The sequence below is a fragment of the Oryzias latipes genome, chromosome 7 (assembly GCF_053564925.1).
Source record: "Oryzias latipes strain Hd-rR chromosome 7, Olatipes_Hd-rR_3.1".
In the NCBI taxonomy this organism is placed as follows: Eukaryota; Metazoa; Chordata; class Actinopteri; order Beloniformes; family Adrianichthyidae; genus Oryzias; species Oryzias latipes.
Genome location: NC_136243.1, coordinates 7,025,708 through 7,042,840, shown reverse-complemented (window position 1 = coordinate 7,042,840; position 17,133 = coordinate 7,025,708). Strand labels below are relative to the sequence as shown.

The 17,133-nt window shown below is 42.1% G+C and overlaps 1 protein-coding gene across 3 annotated transcripts in view; it reads right to left on the bottom strand.

The window, feature by feature from the left end:
• LOC101166035 (IQ motif and SEC7 domain-containing protein 1) overlaps positions 1-17,133 on the bottom strand; it is a 255,764-nt gene that overhangs the window by 21,574 nt on the left and 217,057 nt on the right. For all 3 annotated transcript variants that reach the window (XM_023956996.2, XM_078950121.1, XM_078950122.1), the window contains 7 exons: positions 16,958-17,053; positions 15,379-15,941; positions 10,074-10,979; positions 6,420-6,578; positions 2,689-2,811; positions 2,441-2,607; positions 1,891-2,030 (listed from right to left, as the gene is read on the bottom strand). In XM_023956996.2, coding sequence (XP_023812764.1) covers positions 1,891-2,030; positions 2,441-2,607; positions 2,689-2,811; positions 6,420-6,578; positions 10,074-10,979; positions 15,379-15,941; positions 16,958-17,053 — 2,154 coding nt within the window. The remainder of the gene's footprint in view (positions 1-1,890; positions 2,031-2,440; positions 2,608-2,688; positions 2,812-6,419; positions 6,579-10,073; positions 10,980-15,378; positions 15,942-16,957; positions 17,054-17,133) is intronic.

Below are 17,133 nucleotides of genomic sequence, written 5' to 3'. Positions count from 1 at the left end.
GAAAAAATACCTACACATACGCTCACCGGCCACTTTATTAGGCACACCTGTTCAACTGCTCATTAAAGCCAATTCCTAATCAGCCAATCACATAGCTGCAACCTGATGCATTAGGCATGTAGACATGGTCAAGATGATCTGCTGCAGTTCAAACTGAGCATCAGAATGGAGTAGAAAAGGGATTGAAGTAACTCTGAACATGGTTGTTGGTGCCAGACGGGCTGGTCTGAGGATTTCAGAAACTTCTCATCTGCTGGGATTTTCACCCACAACCATCTCTAGGATTTACAGAGAATGGCCCAAAGAGAAAAAATATCCAGTGAGCGGCAGTTTGATGCCAGAGGTCAGAGGAGAATGGTCAGACTGGTTCCATTTGATAGAAAGACAAGGGGAACTCAAAGAACCACTGGTTCCAACCAAGGCCTGCAGAAGAGCATCTCTGAACACACAACACGTCCAACCTTGGAAATAGATGGTGTACAGCAGCAGGAAACCACACCGGGTGTCACTCCTGTCAGCTAAGAACAGGAAACTGAGGCTACAATTCACACAGATTCACCAAAACTGGACAATAGAAGATGGAAAAATGTTGTCTGGTCTGATGAGTCTCCATTTCTGCTGCCACATTCAGATAGTAGGGTCAGAACTTGGCCTCAACAACATGAAAGCATGGATCCATCTTGGCTGTTACCAATGGTTCAGACTGGTGGTGGTGATGTCATGGTGTGGGGGATATTTTCTTGGCACACTTTGGGTCTCTTAGTACCAACTGAACATGGTTCCAACACCACAGCCTTCCTGAGTATTGTTGCTGACCATGTCCATCCCTTTCTGACCACAGTGAACCATCTTCTGATGGCTACTTCCAGCAGGATAAGGCGCCATTTCATAAAGCTGGAATCATGTCAGACTGGTTTCTTGAACATGACAATGAGTTCACTGGACTCAAATGGCCTCCACAGTCACCAGATATCAACCAAATGGAGAACCTTTGGGATGTGGTGGAACAGGAGATTGGCATCATGGATGTTTAGCCGACAAATCTGCAGCAACTGTGTGATGCTGTCATGTCAATATGGACCAAACTCTCTGAGAAATGTTTCCAGAACCTTGTTAAATCTAAGACATCTAGGATTAAGGCAGTTCTGAAGGCAAAAGAGGTCCAACCTGGTACTAGCAAGATGGACCTAATAAAGCTGCTGGTGAGTGTAAACTGTATATGACAATAATCAGACAGAAAGATGCTTCTTCAAAAATGTTCCTTGTCAAAAACGTATAACCCAATCTTAAAGACAACATGAGGATCATTGATTAGAGGAAGAGCAAACATGGTATTAGAGATTCAATGATCCTCTTTTTTACGATTCAGTTCAAACCATGATTTTGAGGTCAAGGTTTTGTTTTAGTTTGTAATATGATTTGTGTATTACAAAGCAATAAAAACTTGTTCATTTGCTTATAAGCAAGAGACATTGAAGAAAAACATTTCAGTTGGCTCATACTAAGCCTGGTGTAATGTGATAAAACAGTAGATAATAAAACCTTCTAAAATTTAACACATTTAACGTAAACATTCTGGAATGAAGTAGCAATGCAACTATTCACTTTCCCCACGATTTGGTTCAGTGGTGTGGCAACCTGTTTGGTTTTAAACCGAGAATCGTGGCATCCTGGTTCAAATATTCATATTTGCTGTGTGGCGATGTTAGCCTCATATGTATGTCTCAGGTGACAAGATTTGATGCCATGAAAAGAAATGATTTATGTTAATATTGTGTGTTTTTGTGGTCATAAATTTGTCATAACTCATTTTCTGATAAGCTAAAAGCACCCATGAATGTTTTGGATCTTCTTCTTCTGATGTGTATTGATGTTTTCTGAGAGCCTTACAGGCTTTTTGCCGACCACCATCCGCTCCACCGCCTGAACCTGGGACACATGGTCATCGTTGGTCCTCAGCTCCCACTTCTGGATCCTCCCGTAAATGGCCACCAGCAGGTCTCTGGGGATGTCCTGCCCGTTATCAACGCCTGGTGACACACATCACATCAGTTCAGGAAAACTCCTACCAGACATCTTTGGGTTTATTCTCCCTGCATTTCCTCTTTCCTCATCCGTCAGATGCGATGGAGTTTTGTTCGGACACGTGCTGCAGCTGCTGGTGGGCTGTTCCCACACAAGAAGAACAACTGACCTGGTAAATTAGTTGAAAAGCAAGCAAAAGCGGCAGGAAAACAAAGCTTTTACTATCCCCACTGCCAACTTCTGGCTGAGAATCAGCCTCAACAATCGGCTGTGAGGGAGATCTGATCGTTATGAGTGTTGACAACAGCCTGCAGCACTTCTGCTCTTTCCCAGCCAACTGCTGTCTTTACAGCCCGCCTGACTGCGGCTTCTCAGACAAACGGCTCTGATTCTGAGAGTCAATCCACTGACGCACCTCGTAGGTTTTTGATGAAGTCCTCCAGCTTCATCTTCCTCTCCGGCTTGACGTTGGGGCTGTACATGTCTGTGTTGAGGAGGATGATGGCAAATGCCAGGATGAAGATGGTGTCTGGATTCTGGAACTGGCGGATCAGCACCGGGTTGCAGATGCAGTATCGCTGACTGCACAGAAAGAAGGGAATGTGAGGAGGCTGAAACAACCTTCGACTCTCAGGATTTCTAGCATGCAGCACAGTTGAATACCTGAAAGCTTCCACCAGGCGCTCCACCCGCTGAGCTTCACCCTGAACCTTGATCTGCGCCTGGAATTTCCTCAGAGCATCGTCCAAATCCATCCCAGAGAAGTCCATCTCATCTAGGACACAGCTGCACAGAGAAACCACATTTTACAGAGCTGTTCCCATCAGTTTGTTCTGCTACAACTTTGTTTTTCCACATAAACAAACATTTGGACTCAAACTCCCCACAGTAAGGCTTGCCACGTTAGAAGTGTATGAGGACTTAGAGCAGCAGACACTTCTTCGTCTGCAGTTAGGAGAAACAAGTCTCTCTGTGAGGAACAACATCAAAATAGATCAAGAATGCTCTTTGATTACTAAAAATCTGCCCCATAAATATCCATCCACCCCAATCTATTCCTTTTCTTTCTAGTTTAATAAACTTTAGGACTTGTTTTCCCGATTTTATTTTTCATTTTGATGATTGTTGTAAATCAATTTTGTGTCCTGCGAGACATTGAGAAGCATATCTTCCTCATTTCAGCTGATTCCTTTTGCTACGAGGTGAAGTGCTAACAACAAATCTATTCCATGATGTCTAAAAAACCAAAATGCATTTTACCAACTTTTGACAAAGATCTTAAAATTTACTGAAATCGTAATTTTTTTGGTGGTTTTTAGTCAAGAAAAAAATCTGCAAATATTTACAGGTTGAATGTTCCCCTTTTCTCTCCACTCATGATGGATCAGAGAGGAGAACCACTGTGTTTTTTACAAATGGCGTTAAATGCAAACAACCAGCTTTTTGTCTCTGAATCTTAGTCGGAAAGTGACTTTGAAGTGGGAAATTCGCGCCATGCAGGGAGTGTGATCAGGGAAACATCCACAAATTCATTAATTATTTTTTTTTCCATTCATTTTCAATTGCGCTTTATCCCTTTCGGGGTCACGGGGCTGCCGGAGCCTATCCCGGCCACTTAAATTACAACGAGAAAACTATCAAGAAGGAATCTTGTCTCCTTATGATTGGATCCTGACTATAGGGGATCTAAACATAGGTAACAGTTGGTTTTGGTGTTGGTAAAGAAGCTTCAAGTTTAGTGCAATATCTCTCTGAACAGGAACACAGGCCGGATCTTGTTGTATCGCATAGTTTGGCTGATACACTGAGATGTGTGACATTGTGATTTCTGACCATATACTACTGGATAAGGACCTGCCTTGTGCTGTTGGTGAGTTTTTTTTTTGCTGCTTTTGACAGACTGTGTCCCTTTTGCCTCGTCTGATACTGACACAGAGAAGGTCAGCTCCTGGTTTCACTCCTGGGCTCTTAAAAAACATGCAGTCCAGATCTTAGTCAAACCACATGAAGAGAGAACTGTGCAGCCCACAAGAAGTTTTAAACAAACTGAAAGTTTCTTTTCTTTAAGTCCCACACCATTACCTTTTGATCTATTTTCAAGGTCTTCCCAGTGGTGTATTAATTATGACTATGTTTTTAGCCAAAAAACAAAAAACGTGTAATTTTCCAGGACATAGTTTCTGCAGAGCGGCAGGAGTTCATCAGAAATTCACTTCTGAGTTGAGTTGGCGGGGAAAAAGCCAGTTCTCGTTTCCCATTGTGCCCCTGTTTACACTCTCTCCCACTAGCTTACAGCCCCTCAAAACCCCAACCTAACATTAGCGGTGCAACAACAATGGCAGCAACATCGTAGCTCTCCAGCCGTACCGTTTAGAGGCAGATTTTAGCTCAGATGAGGAAAACAAAGACGTTCATGGATCTGTTTGTCTACCAGTGGATGATCAGAATGGAGCGAAGTGGAGCGGGGAAACTTTGCTCCACTAACTGTTGTTGCATGCAAAAACTACAAGCTTCTTCAAACCGCATTTGGTTCCTCATTCACCACGATTTGTATAAAGAAATACTCAGAAAATCAATTTTAAGTTTAATTTTCTTTATAAATGTCCTCCATCATGAGATTGACCCATCGGACTGGGTCTTTAAGGAAGATCAAAGACAGATCACTACAAAGTGCAAAAATAATGGTAGATCATCTCCATAATCCACGTCTGCAAATACTTATTTTTATATTTTCCTTCAAAAGGTTGCTGGTGAAGAGCTTTCATCGAAACCTCTGCCTGTAACACAGTGTTTTTCAACCTTTTTTGAGCCATGGCACACTTTAACCTTGACAAAAATCCAACGGCACACCAGCATCCAAAAAAATAGATAAATTAAAAAAAAAAGAAAAAGCTCATAGTCTGTATTGATCTACAGCCGCTCTGCAATCTCACATGCATTTTTGTGATAAATGTTGCAGAAAAAGCTGGAAGCTGCAGCTGTTTTTTCTAAAAGATGTATTAAAATTAAGTTAAAAGATTCAAAAACTGTTTGATGTGTGTTTGTTGTTTTAAGACGTTGAGAGGAGAGACTCATTGTGCGCCAAGACAGTCAATTTAATGCATCATGGGAGATGTAGTGCCGATAATCCACCGACTACAGAAAGACCAGCGTCTTTGAGCTTCATTGTTTTGTTCACTTGTTCCAGTCTGATACCAGATTCTGTGCAAAGCTACACCGCTAAAGACGAGCTTTAGCTGGTATTTTTGTTAGAACAGAGAGACTTTTTTGGGCTAAATCGAAACAAGGAAGTGAATACTTTAATCACTTCTGATTGGTCAGACTGATGACATGTGATTAAGCCTTCAAGAAGGATTGGTTAAAGGGGCGGGACTTTTCCTTACACAGTTATAGCTGCAGCTAAATCGCGGTACCGTCCTTCTTATCAGAGTGTCTTTAATAGAATCATATAAACACAAAGAAAAAATAATTTTATGATATTTCATATTCTTAACTTCTCAGTGTTTTATCAGCGCCTGTTTGGATGAACAAAGAGCTGATTTCCTGGAGATGGTAATTGCTTTTAGATCAGTTAATGAGGGCAATTTCTCACGGCACACTTGACCATCTCCCACGGCACACTAGTGTGCCGTGGCACACTGGTTGAAAAACACTGATCTAACAGCCCTGTGACTCCCATTTTCAGGTATTCTGAATGCTGCTCCTCCTCCTTTTTTTTCAACAGACCTATTCCAGCAAAGGTCGGCTGAGTTTGGCTATTGGTAATAAAAGGCTGCCCCGTGGTTTCTGCAGACTCAAACATGCAGCCATTCCAACCCTGCTCTAGAAAATCCAACCCTAATAACATTGTTAGCAAATCTAAAACAAATCCTCAATTCTTTTTAAGGTGTCAATTATCCACAGAAAGATACACTTGAATGATCCCAAAGAAAATTGGAGTCTGTTGCTCTCACAAACACACACCTAGACACACACACACGCACACTTCCTTCTCTCTCTCCATCGGTGGTGTTGTAGAGGCTATTATTAGAACAAGGGGTTTTCTAGCTTGCAGGTCCCGGTCATGAACGATCTCTTAAGAGTTCGATCCTTTGCTGTACACAATTTGTTTGTCATTTTGTTAAACTCCTTCAGGTTTCGGATGCAGGACATCATGGTCCTGCAGGGTTTATCTGCAACTTTTAATGTACTTGAATTATAACGTTTTAGATTCCAGATTGTATAAGCTGTTGGGGATTTCTAATACAGACACTGATTGGTTTAAATCTCATCCAGCAGACGGGTCTAATTTTTTGTGCACCTCACTGTTCTACTTTGTACATTCTTCAGGGAACCATATTGGTGTTTGGAAACAGAGTAGAGCGGGTCTCCTTTTCCTTATGAACTGCACTCACTTGAGAACATCCTTGTTGAACTGCTGTCTGCTGCCCAGGAACTCCCCAATCATCTGCCTGCTCAGTCCTTTCCTCTCCAGGATGAACCTGGCGACGCCCACCGGTGTGTCGGACACAAAACCCCTCTCAATCAGGTACTGGATCCCCTTTTCCGGCTTCCTGTGGCAAAACAAGGAAACAGGCTGTTATCTGTTTTCAGATGTTTGTTTTTGTAATACTTTTTGAAAATAATGTTGTCTGAAAATGTCACTAAATAAAAGTGTCACCCTGTAGCAAAAGTAGGAAAATATCTTATTAGATTCTAGGGAAAACCAAAATATCTGTATAGATGTGTGGTCTGGATGCATTTAGAAGGTTGAGACAAAAAAAGTTATGATTTAACAGAAAAATGCAGCTTAATTGACCTTTGTGTTTTAGGCCAGTTCACCACGTACTTGTGCAGTTCTGATGTTGACATTACACGACTTGCACGTCTTTATTTCGTTTCATTCTATTTTCTATTTTCTGAAGACAACTACCCATGTTCCTTTGTTCTCAGTGGAACTGCAGTGTGAAAACGTGCTTTTGCATTTGCAAGAAACCAACATCCAATTGAGTGACTGTTAATATCAGCATTACACAATTACAAAAGTCACATTTTTCAGAACTCGACAATAATCCAAGTTGATTTTTGCAGTTGAAGGTGATAAAATCCTACGATTGACCAGAAATGTTGCGAGAGCATCTTGTGAACTACAAAAGATTAATGTACAGCTAAAAATGTGTACATTTTTGAACTACTCTGCATTCTCTTTTCAAATATCTATAAAGAGATTCTAGGATCTTTTGAGCTCTGATCTGAACTAAACACTCCCAGTGCAGCACAAAAGAGCCACAACATCCGGCCAGGACTCGGCAGTTCACCTCCACCTGAAGGACAGTGGACTCTCCATGGAGAAAACAGAAAGTTTGAAGGAGGAGTCAAGGAGAAGATATTCTTCAAAAGGAAAAGGAGAAACCTGCTCTCAACAGAGGGAGGGGCTTCTGAGACATTCATGTACGATCCTGTTTAGAAATCTTTGTCCAGAAGACTACGGTCCTATTAACACAAACAATGAACTCGTGGATAGGGCACCAAGATTTAATGATAATTCTACCCTAGTAGAAGAAGTCCTACTACACTAACTGAACCTTAGGAGGTATTTGTTAACATAACATCTACTTGTGGCCACACACCTGAAGCAGTCGGCTCATAAATCATGTGATCATAAGATTGATGTGATCATGTGACCTGGTTGATTAAGAATCTTCATAGACTGATTTTAACAATGATGCATGCATTTGTGGATAAAAAAGAGAACAGACAGGAGATGAGTACAGTGAGGTGAGGAAGGAGGGCTGATGGTCACCAAGAGACAGGAAGTCAGAGAGACAGGTCAAAGCCACTCAAAGCCTAAATTTTTTTAAGTACCGGTACTATTAAGTCTACACACCTGCAAAGCAGCATCAATACCACGCTCTTATGATCACATTAAAATGCAAGAAAAGTCAGATTCATAACTTTGTCACAGTTGAGTTTTAAAAACACTCAACCTTTCTGACACGTTGATGACTTTGAACAAAAACTTGACCAGAAAACTTGATAAAAATCTACTGCAGGTTAAGAAAATGGCACAAATAGTTTCCACAAAGGAGTGGAGAAGTCCCTTATTATTTTCTTCCGAAACTCCACTGGAGATGTTTGCAATTTGTTAACACAGCTATGTCTCAGAGACGATTTGGTTGGACTGTTAGAGCTCACAACCAGCCGGACCCAAAAAAATGGCAAAAAAATCTGCCAACTAGTAAATACTTTTCACTTTGAATTGGTCATACATGGATTTTTTTCAAGAAACTCTGTGCAAAAATACAACTTAGATACATTACACAAGGTGCACAATACTCAAGCAAAAATGATGAGTTTGCATGACCTGTAAGTTGTTTCTTTTCCACTCTTTGTAACTAAATCCTCAGAGACTGCTCCCTGAATATGTAGGACATATGAATAGTTTCTGCTTACAGAGGACTAACTCTTTTACTTTCTCAAGGAGAAAAGAACATTTTGAAATTGTACTAAATTTAGTAAAGAGAGATGACAATATTTCTATAACAAAAGATAAACCAAGTCCAGTTAACTGCTCTTCCCTCTACCTGCAAATCTACCTGGATGAATGAGAATCTATAGACTTCCCCTTGAATGTTTTTTTTTAAGTTTGCACATATGCTTACACAATAGGCACAAATTCACACATGAGCACACAGATTAACATTGCAACGTCAGCAAAGTTCAACTTCTAGATGTGCCATTCTTCGTGTGCTTTGTTTTTCTCTTTTTTCACATATATATGAATGAATGAATGAATGAATGAATGAATGGAGAAAACAACTGCCATATGACATCCTGACACTTCAGAACCAGAACCACTTAGCTCAGCCGGACCTCTTTCACTGTTACAAAGAAGAATAAAATGTCTTTTGCAAGAAGAAGCGAGATCTGCACCCTCCAAGATTTATCTGCTATTTCAGAAATGTCTTATAAAATCCAGAGTTACAAGGTTAAACTCTCCTGAATCCCTTCAAACTCTTTGCAAATAAACCAGAATTCATATTTCCTAAAATGCAAATATCCAGAATTGTGAAATGTTTGAGTACAGTAATAAGAAATGTAACAAAAGTATAACAGACTTCTTGCTCTCTAAATGACAAGAATCTACATGAATGAAAGCATAATTGAGTTGTCTGGCTCAATAATGCACAGCAAGTCAAATAAATCCAATTTGTCTGAGGAAATTTCAAAAGCTCAAAACATTATTTTTTGCTTAAGTCTGACAATCTGAACTGTATTCAGAACACATAATGTAACATTTATTTAAGCCCTTTGTTTGGAACATTGACTGTAAATGAGAACTGGATTGAATGACCCCCCCCCCCCCCCCCCCCCCTGGGCGTATTCAGTCATTCTATTTGTCCGAATAATCATTCTTAATCTAATACCTTTTTTCTTTACCATGCTCTTGCTAGTCCTCATTTTTTTCATTATTGTTTTTTCTGTATTTCGAGTTATTCAAGTTATAAATAGACCAATCAGATGCCGATTGGCAATTGACCTTTAAACTGTTTGACTGACAGATTTCATGTAGTCCACTCTCAAGAGGAATGGTAAATGGCATATACTTATTTGGCGCTTTTCTACTTTCCTCAAAGGCCCAAAGCGCTTTACCGTCACAAACCTGTTCACCTATTCACACACATTTACACACTGATGGCGGCTCTGCTGCCAAAATACTGGGGCCAACTTTCCACCAGGGGCGAGGTGGCGTTCAGTGTCCTTCTCAAGGACACTTCCGACGCATGGGCGGGCAAGACAGGAATTGAACCTGCAAATTCCTCATCAGAGGTCGACCGCCCTACCATTGCACCACGGTCGCCCACGTGGAAGGTGTTTGGACTTCCAACAATCCTGATTGGTGAGAGTGGAATCACCAGTTCATTCTTTAAAAAACACAGCAAGCTGGTACTGACATCATGTTGTCATTTTGGGGTTAATTAATACATTTCATTTGAATGACAGAAAGATTTCTTCATAAACTTAATCTGAAATAAGAACATGAAACATGCCTGCAGCCACAGACTCACTTGTTGAACAGGTTGAGTCCGATGCGGTACTGCCTGCGCTGCACCACATCATTGTTAAAGGCCGGGGAATCCCAACTGTGGCGGCTCTCCCTCTGATAGGTTTGCTTCCCCAGCGTTCCTCCGATTGGCTCCCGCAGGCTGTCGCGCGACGAGGAGCCGGAGCTGCAGTTGTTGACAGTCGTGTCGTCATTGGAGTTGGTGGTGGTGGAGTTGACGCTCTCGTTGTCTCCATCTGAGCACAGCAGGTGATGGTGGTGGAGGTGAGAGTGGTGGGCAAGGTGTTGCTGGGCCTCCATGTTTTGAAGGACTGAGGATGAGGAGGAGGAGAGCGGGGAGGGTGTAAGCGGCGGTGGCAGTGGGGATAGAGGAGTGAGAGGCGGAACCGGGGAGGGCAGCGGGGATGACGGGGGCTCTGCGTAAGAAAGGGGGAAGTGTTGGTGTTGGTGGTGCAGGTGGTGGTAGTGGTGCTGGGCGAAGTGCTGCTGCATGTACGGGCTGCTGCCATGGTGCATGTGCATGATCTGTGGCTGGTTGTACTGCGGGTGGTGGTGCAGAATGGTGGGGAGATGTGGGATTGGTGGAAGGTGGGGATGCGGGTGAGGGTGGGGATGAGGGTGAGGGTGGGGAAGCGGGTGTGAGGGCAAGGTCCGAGCTGACGGCATGGGCAGAGGGACGTTGGAGGGGCTGCGAGTTTGTCCTTGTGCCGTGGCGACAGAGCGGCCGTTCGGTTTGTGTTTGATGGTCCCGTGAGGAGAGTCTGTTTCACTGCTGCCTCCACCTCCTTCACCTCGCTCATCCTCTCCACTTTCTCCTTCACCGCCTCCTCTTCCTCTCTCTGCTCCTTCTCGTTCAGCTCCTGATGGCTCCTGTTCATAAATCAGACGACCAATGGATCCGCGTTCCGACCTGCAGAGAATGAAAAAAACAATAAAGTATTTGTAAATACTATTACTTTGACAGTCTGATGCTCTCACTGTCTTTTTTTCACCTCGTTAGAAGTGTTTTAATTTCACTTATTTTGGATTAACAGTGGGCCGGACAAACATACCTTTTAGTTAAGTAGAGAAGACCACACCCAGATCAAAGTGCTATAATGATTTTTCTTACTCGAATCAGCTGTTTTGATCTTATTATTTGTAATTAGTGGTGCGTTCTCAGACTTGAAGCCAACCAGGAAGTAGGAGTAGTCAAGAAGGGTCTAAGGACAGGGATGCCCAGTTTAGATCAGTCTGTTTAGTTAGTTAGTTCAGTTTAGTATTTTCTTATTGAATTCTGTGTATTTATGATCCTTTTGATTTTATGTTTACTTTACAATTACCGGTACAAAACCCATTGAGGCGACTGTTGTTGAATCGAATTGAATTGAATAGAGAATTTAGCCGTTCCAGGAGGAGGATTGCAAAAGGGAAACTTCCCATTGACTCACATTCTAAAAAAAAAAAAAAAAGAGTCAGATTTTACCCGAAAAACAAATGTTTGTACAACCTTAGCGTCCAAATCGTTTTTGATGTAAAGTCATTTATTTTCTGTTCATGATGACTGCCACAAGTTTGAATTTCATCAAGCCCGTTTGCTTGGATTTTATTACAGCTCAAACTTAAGACCATGTTTTCCATAAAAACTATAATTTTTTTTAACTATTTTAATAATCAGACTAGAATAGTGTTAAATGTTAATTTTATCATCTTTTTTTTTTGAGAGAAATTTATTTCGGTTATGTTAAACAAGCAAACTTAAAAAACATCAACATAAGCATTGACACTAAACAATGTCAACATAAACATTGAAAAACCATAAACATTGAACAAAATTAACCGAAAAAGGTGTTGTGTGAAGCCAAGGCTTATTTCCCCAACCCTGAATACAAACATCACATCTACCTACAAATTGTTAGAACTTTAAATAAGAAAAGAAAAAGGAAGAGGAAAACACAAACACTTCTCAAAATTACCTCACAACCACCAGAGTCTCTCAGTCCAGAAGGTATTTTTGATACATTTTAATATTTATACATTTTCTTAAACTGAAATATGGAGTTTGCATTCTTCAGATCGTTGGATAATGAATTCCACATGTTGAACAAAAATACTATTCCTTAATGCATTAGTTCTGACCACTTTGTTTTTAAACATATCTTTACCCTGAAAATCATAATTATTAACTTTTATTTATTTTATTATCATGTGACTGCTGTTATTGCAGAAATGAATTTTATCAATGATTATCTCCAACTCCTGGTCCTGCTTCCCATGCCACTATTGTTTTCATGAAATCTGCCGCAATGTATCTTGGGATATGGAGAGTATAGAAGGAAACACCAGACCACTACTTGAAATCGGGAACACACCCGATCCAGATAACCAGTAGCAGATAAGGAGGATATCTGGAAAACCATCCCCGAGGCCTGGAGTTTGACACTCCTGCTCTAGACCTAAAATCTTTCTTGAAATGTTTCATCCCTTCATCTCAGTGGCTTCATCCGTCTGATGATGACAGGGGAAACGTTTTAAGAGTGAAGATTTAAAGTCCACATGCCATGACTCAACTTGAAGGCATCCTGAGGGTTGCTTGAACCAACCCTATGACAAAGAGCACCAAGGACCCAAAAGCAGGGAGGTCAGCTTCCACAGAACACTTGAAACGTGTTTCTTATATACCTACAACACAATGACTAAATAGAAACAGCTGGACCCAATTAGAAGCATGGCAGCTAGCAAACAAACACCAGTACACTCCAGTCTGTGACAAACCCAGCTACTTTGGAACAAGGAACAGTTGGCCAGTCTATCGCAGGGCCACACACAGACAGACAGACAGTCCCTCCTAATAGGTAGTACGGAGAACTTAATCCACCTTTAAATCATGTGTTTGGATCAGGGGAGGAAGTTAGAAAAAACCCATGCATGCACAGGGAGAACATGAAAAGCTCCACAAAGTGACCAAGCTGAAATTGGCATTAGGGCCCTTTTGCAGTGAGGCCACAGTGTGAGGTAACACACAATGCGCTGAGTTTAAACTTGAAAAAGAATCTCTAGCAGCACCCATTAGATTCTGCACTGCGAAAATAAAACGTTAAGTTGGTTGTGCACATACCCTGGAGTTTATCCAACAAATATGCTCCTATAAATGTTTGAATTATAATACTAATAGTAAGTCATTAAGAAAGTCCACCCCTCTTGGAATTGCTATGAATAAAGCAATAAACATGATCAAGAAAAAGCTCGAATAATTAGGTGTTGATAATACATTTACTACATCATGATTTTACGAAAGAATATAAAAAAGGGAAAACTCTCTCTTCATCAGAGGGATTTGGAGCAACGCCTCCCAGAATCTCTGTAGAAACAGATCTTTGAGGCTCTCTGGCTGACAGCTACACACTGCTGCAGCTGGTTTGGGTCAAACCAGGCTAAAACTAGGGATGTCTTGATAAGATTTTTTGGGCCCGATTCGATCCTGAGTCATTTGCTTTAGAATATCTGCCAGTACCGAGTCCGATAACAGATTCCTATTTTTATTTTATTAACCTTCTTTCATCATTTAACACTTAAAAAGAGCACATCCATGAAGTGGCTTTAATAATCAAGTCAGAATAGAGCAACTATCAGCTGGTAAAAATAGTTGACTATTCCAGAGGAAAAACTAATGATAATCATGTGGAGAAAGCTTATTGACTGAAGTGTTAGTATCTTCAAAACTATTGAACATTTTTGATCAGATGTGATTCAAATCTCTTTTAAAAATAATTGATGATTTTCTTTTAAAACCGTTGTTGTAGCATAAATATGCTGATGAGTATTCAAGACTACCCCATATCAATGGAACCATGTATTAGCTAATATGGATCTCTATAGCTGAACATCTTCAGACCTGTGTGATATCATGTCAACACATCAATATGTGTGGATATGACATTTTGGGTTTTACTGCCATAGTATTAAATTCTGCTTAACTAGGCTCTGTCAAAGAGAAATAGACTGTTTCTCTTAAAAATAAACAAAATACTATCTTTTTTCTGTTTACATGCTTTTGTAGGTCGCTGTTTGCCTTAAGACAACCCAGTAAAGACACTTGCTGTCATCTTAAAATGCTTTTAAAAGAGTTATTGGTCCCTGAATCTGTGAATATGCCGCGTTGCCTCCTGCTCAAACTAGCGCAACAATAAAATGTTGTGATCCAGTTATGATACACAGACTTCTAGTAGAGTATTTATCTGGAGTAATAAGGTTGACCATGGGCTGATCATGATAAGAATAAATTAAATATCCGATACTGATCGGGTCACAACATCTGATTTCGATCGAGACTGCAACCACGCAATCAGGCCCGGTGAAGCGTGGATTTTCATTTCACGTTTCCTTTTGTAACCCAAAGTTCTTTTCCTTCATAAGTTGTGTCTGGCAGTATTCTTTGTAATGTTTATAGAGAGATTTTTCCACAACCCACTTTGTAAAAAGATCTGTGGCTGTTAGAATGAACCTGCTGCTCCACACGAGTGAACCGTGTCTCTGAGCAGAGCAGCTGGAGTCTTGTAGCTTCACGTTTGCAATCCGGAGAAGGGTTTGAACCACAGTCTGGTCGGCTGCAATGCACTTAATAATAAAATAGTAATAATAAAAGCACGTTTAGAAGATAATCTCGCTCTATGTCGGAGCTCTGTTTGTTTACAACGGACCGCATAATATCTTCTTCTATGGTAATGTCCTAATTTGTCCAGACCAATCACTATCTGACACGTCATTGGACCAACGGACAGCCAATCATATAACGTGACGTCAGCATTAGTCGAAGGACCCCAAACGGTTGTTGCAGGCCGAACGGTTATGGTACCTAACTGGGTTTCTGATCACGTGTTCACATCAGGAAGGCCCTGGTGAAAACGGATTTGCTATCGCAACAAGCCCCCTTGTGTTTATCTGGTGAACTGCTTAATCCAGTTTAGGGAGTAGGAAGTCTAAGTCCTTAAAGACCAATGTCCTCACATGCTGTGTAGAAAACCCTCCCCCCTCCAGGTGTGTCCACCCAATCAACCCAGTCTGTTTCTGTTGTTGTTTTTCGAACAAGCACATTTCTCTCTGATCAAGGAGGAAGTCAAAGTGTTCCACACTGCAGTTTTTTTCCACACTGCCTCCTATTGTTTGGATGCCAGCAGCTATAATGACTAAATGTTGTCCACATTTTATTCAACTCCAGTCTTCAAGGGCTGGTTACCCACAAGTGCAGGGTGAGATGTAAAGAGAGAGGATATCGGCCCTCCACACTGTGAACGGACACCCTTCCAATTCAGGAGCTGGGCTGCACTCACCTGTCACTCATGTCCACAGAGCTATCGCTGGGTGGCTCGATGGTGAGAACAGGAAGATGTCCTCCTCCTCCTCCTGCTGCCCTTACTCTATACTCCCCTCGGCACTCGGTGCACGGAGTGCTGCTCCTCCGGCTGGGATTGCTGCCCCCCTCCGTCTCTCGGCTGTCCTCTCTCCCCCCTGCACCTCCGCCTCCCCAGTAGTCTGTGTCGGTGCTGGAAGCAGGTCGGGAGAGCGGTGAGGAGGGGAGGCAGCCTTCGTCCATGTAGAGGGTCACATCGCTGAAGGAGGTGGCGGTGCTGTCCTCGTGCATGGCGGCACCTCCTCCCATGCCTCCCCTAATTCCTTCTGCCCGGCCAGTGGGGCGTCGGGAAGATGTATTGGTGTTTCTCCATCCGCACTGCCTGTAGTCATCATCGTCTTCCTCCTCTTCCTCCTCCTCTTCTTCCTCATCTCCCTCTTCCTCGTCCTCATCGTCCTCTCCTTCTCCTCCAACGTCCTGAGAGTCTTCACGTCCAGACTGACAGGTGAGGGAGTCGTCCATGGAGTCAGCCAGGGACTTGACCTGCAGCAACAACAAAGATGTCATTGAGTCTGTCTGCTGCCCGGAGTGGAGCCCAGCTTCAAAGAGGACGCATTTTATCGCAATGCGTAGAAAAACACAGAGGGTTCTGCCTGAGTTCTGTCCTGTTAGCCGCAGGTGGCTCAGGTAGCCCCGTGAAAAACTGTTCCACTGACTTGAAGCATTTTAAAAGACAGATGTGTAGCTCAATTACACAAAACTGTCTATCAAGACGCTACACCACACGTGTCAAACTCAAGGCCCGGGGGCCAAATGTGGCCCTCCACGTCACTTTATGTGGCCCGCGAGAGCATAAAAGTTTTAAATTTCTTGAGGTAAAAAAATAAACATTTTTGAGTATTTATTCATATTTCAGACTTGAAATTTAACTATACATTAGGACTTAAACACTGTCCATATAACCTAAGCTGACAGAATCAAATGTAAAAGGATTTATGCTAAAGTAACAAGCTAACATATGTTTTCTATTCAACTGTAATTGTCATTTTAAAAAGTTATAATAAATTAATAATGAATTATTTAACATTAAGCAGTAGTTACTTTTATTTTTCATTACATTTAGTTACATGTATAAGTTATATCTTGCCCTTTGAGGACAACCACAATAGTGATGTGGCCCTCCGTGAAAATGAGTTTGACACCCCTGCGCTACACGGTGGAGCAGTGGGTGGCGCCTTTTGCCTCAGGGCAAGACGGCAAGTTGAAGTCCCGGCTGGGGGACCTGAAACAGAATCATGTATGCGTGGTATCTCTCCGGTTTCCTAGCACCGTCCAAAAACATGCTTCATAGTTCATTGGTTAATCTAAATTGTCCATAGGTGTGTATGTGAGTGTGCGTGGGTGTGTGATTGTGGCCTGGCGACAGACTGGCGACCTGTCAAGGGTGTCCCCTGCCCTCGCCCACAAATGGCCGGGATAGGCTCCGGCAGCCCCGTGACCCCGAATGGTTAGAAAATGAATGAATGTTTAATCAAGAAGCCACAAAAAAAGGTCTTCACCTGTTTTGAGAAAGAGTCCTCCACGTCTCCCGTGTCCTCCGAATCCTGCTGACCTGCTGACCCCTGACCCTGTGACGGCCGCTCGTCAAATGAGTACTGCACCCACAAAGGAAACAGCTGCTATCAGTTCACAAACTAGGGTTGAGTGTGGAGCGTCAGAGGAAGGTTGGGTTTCT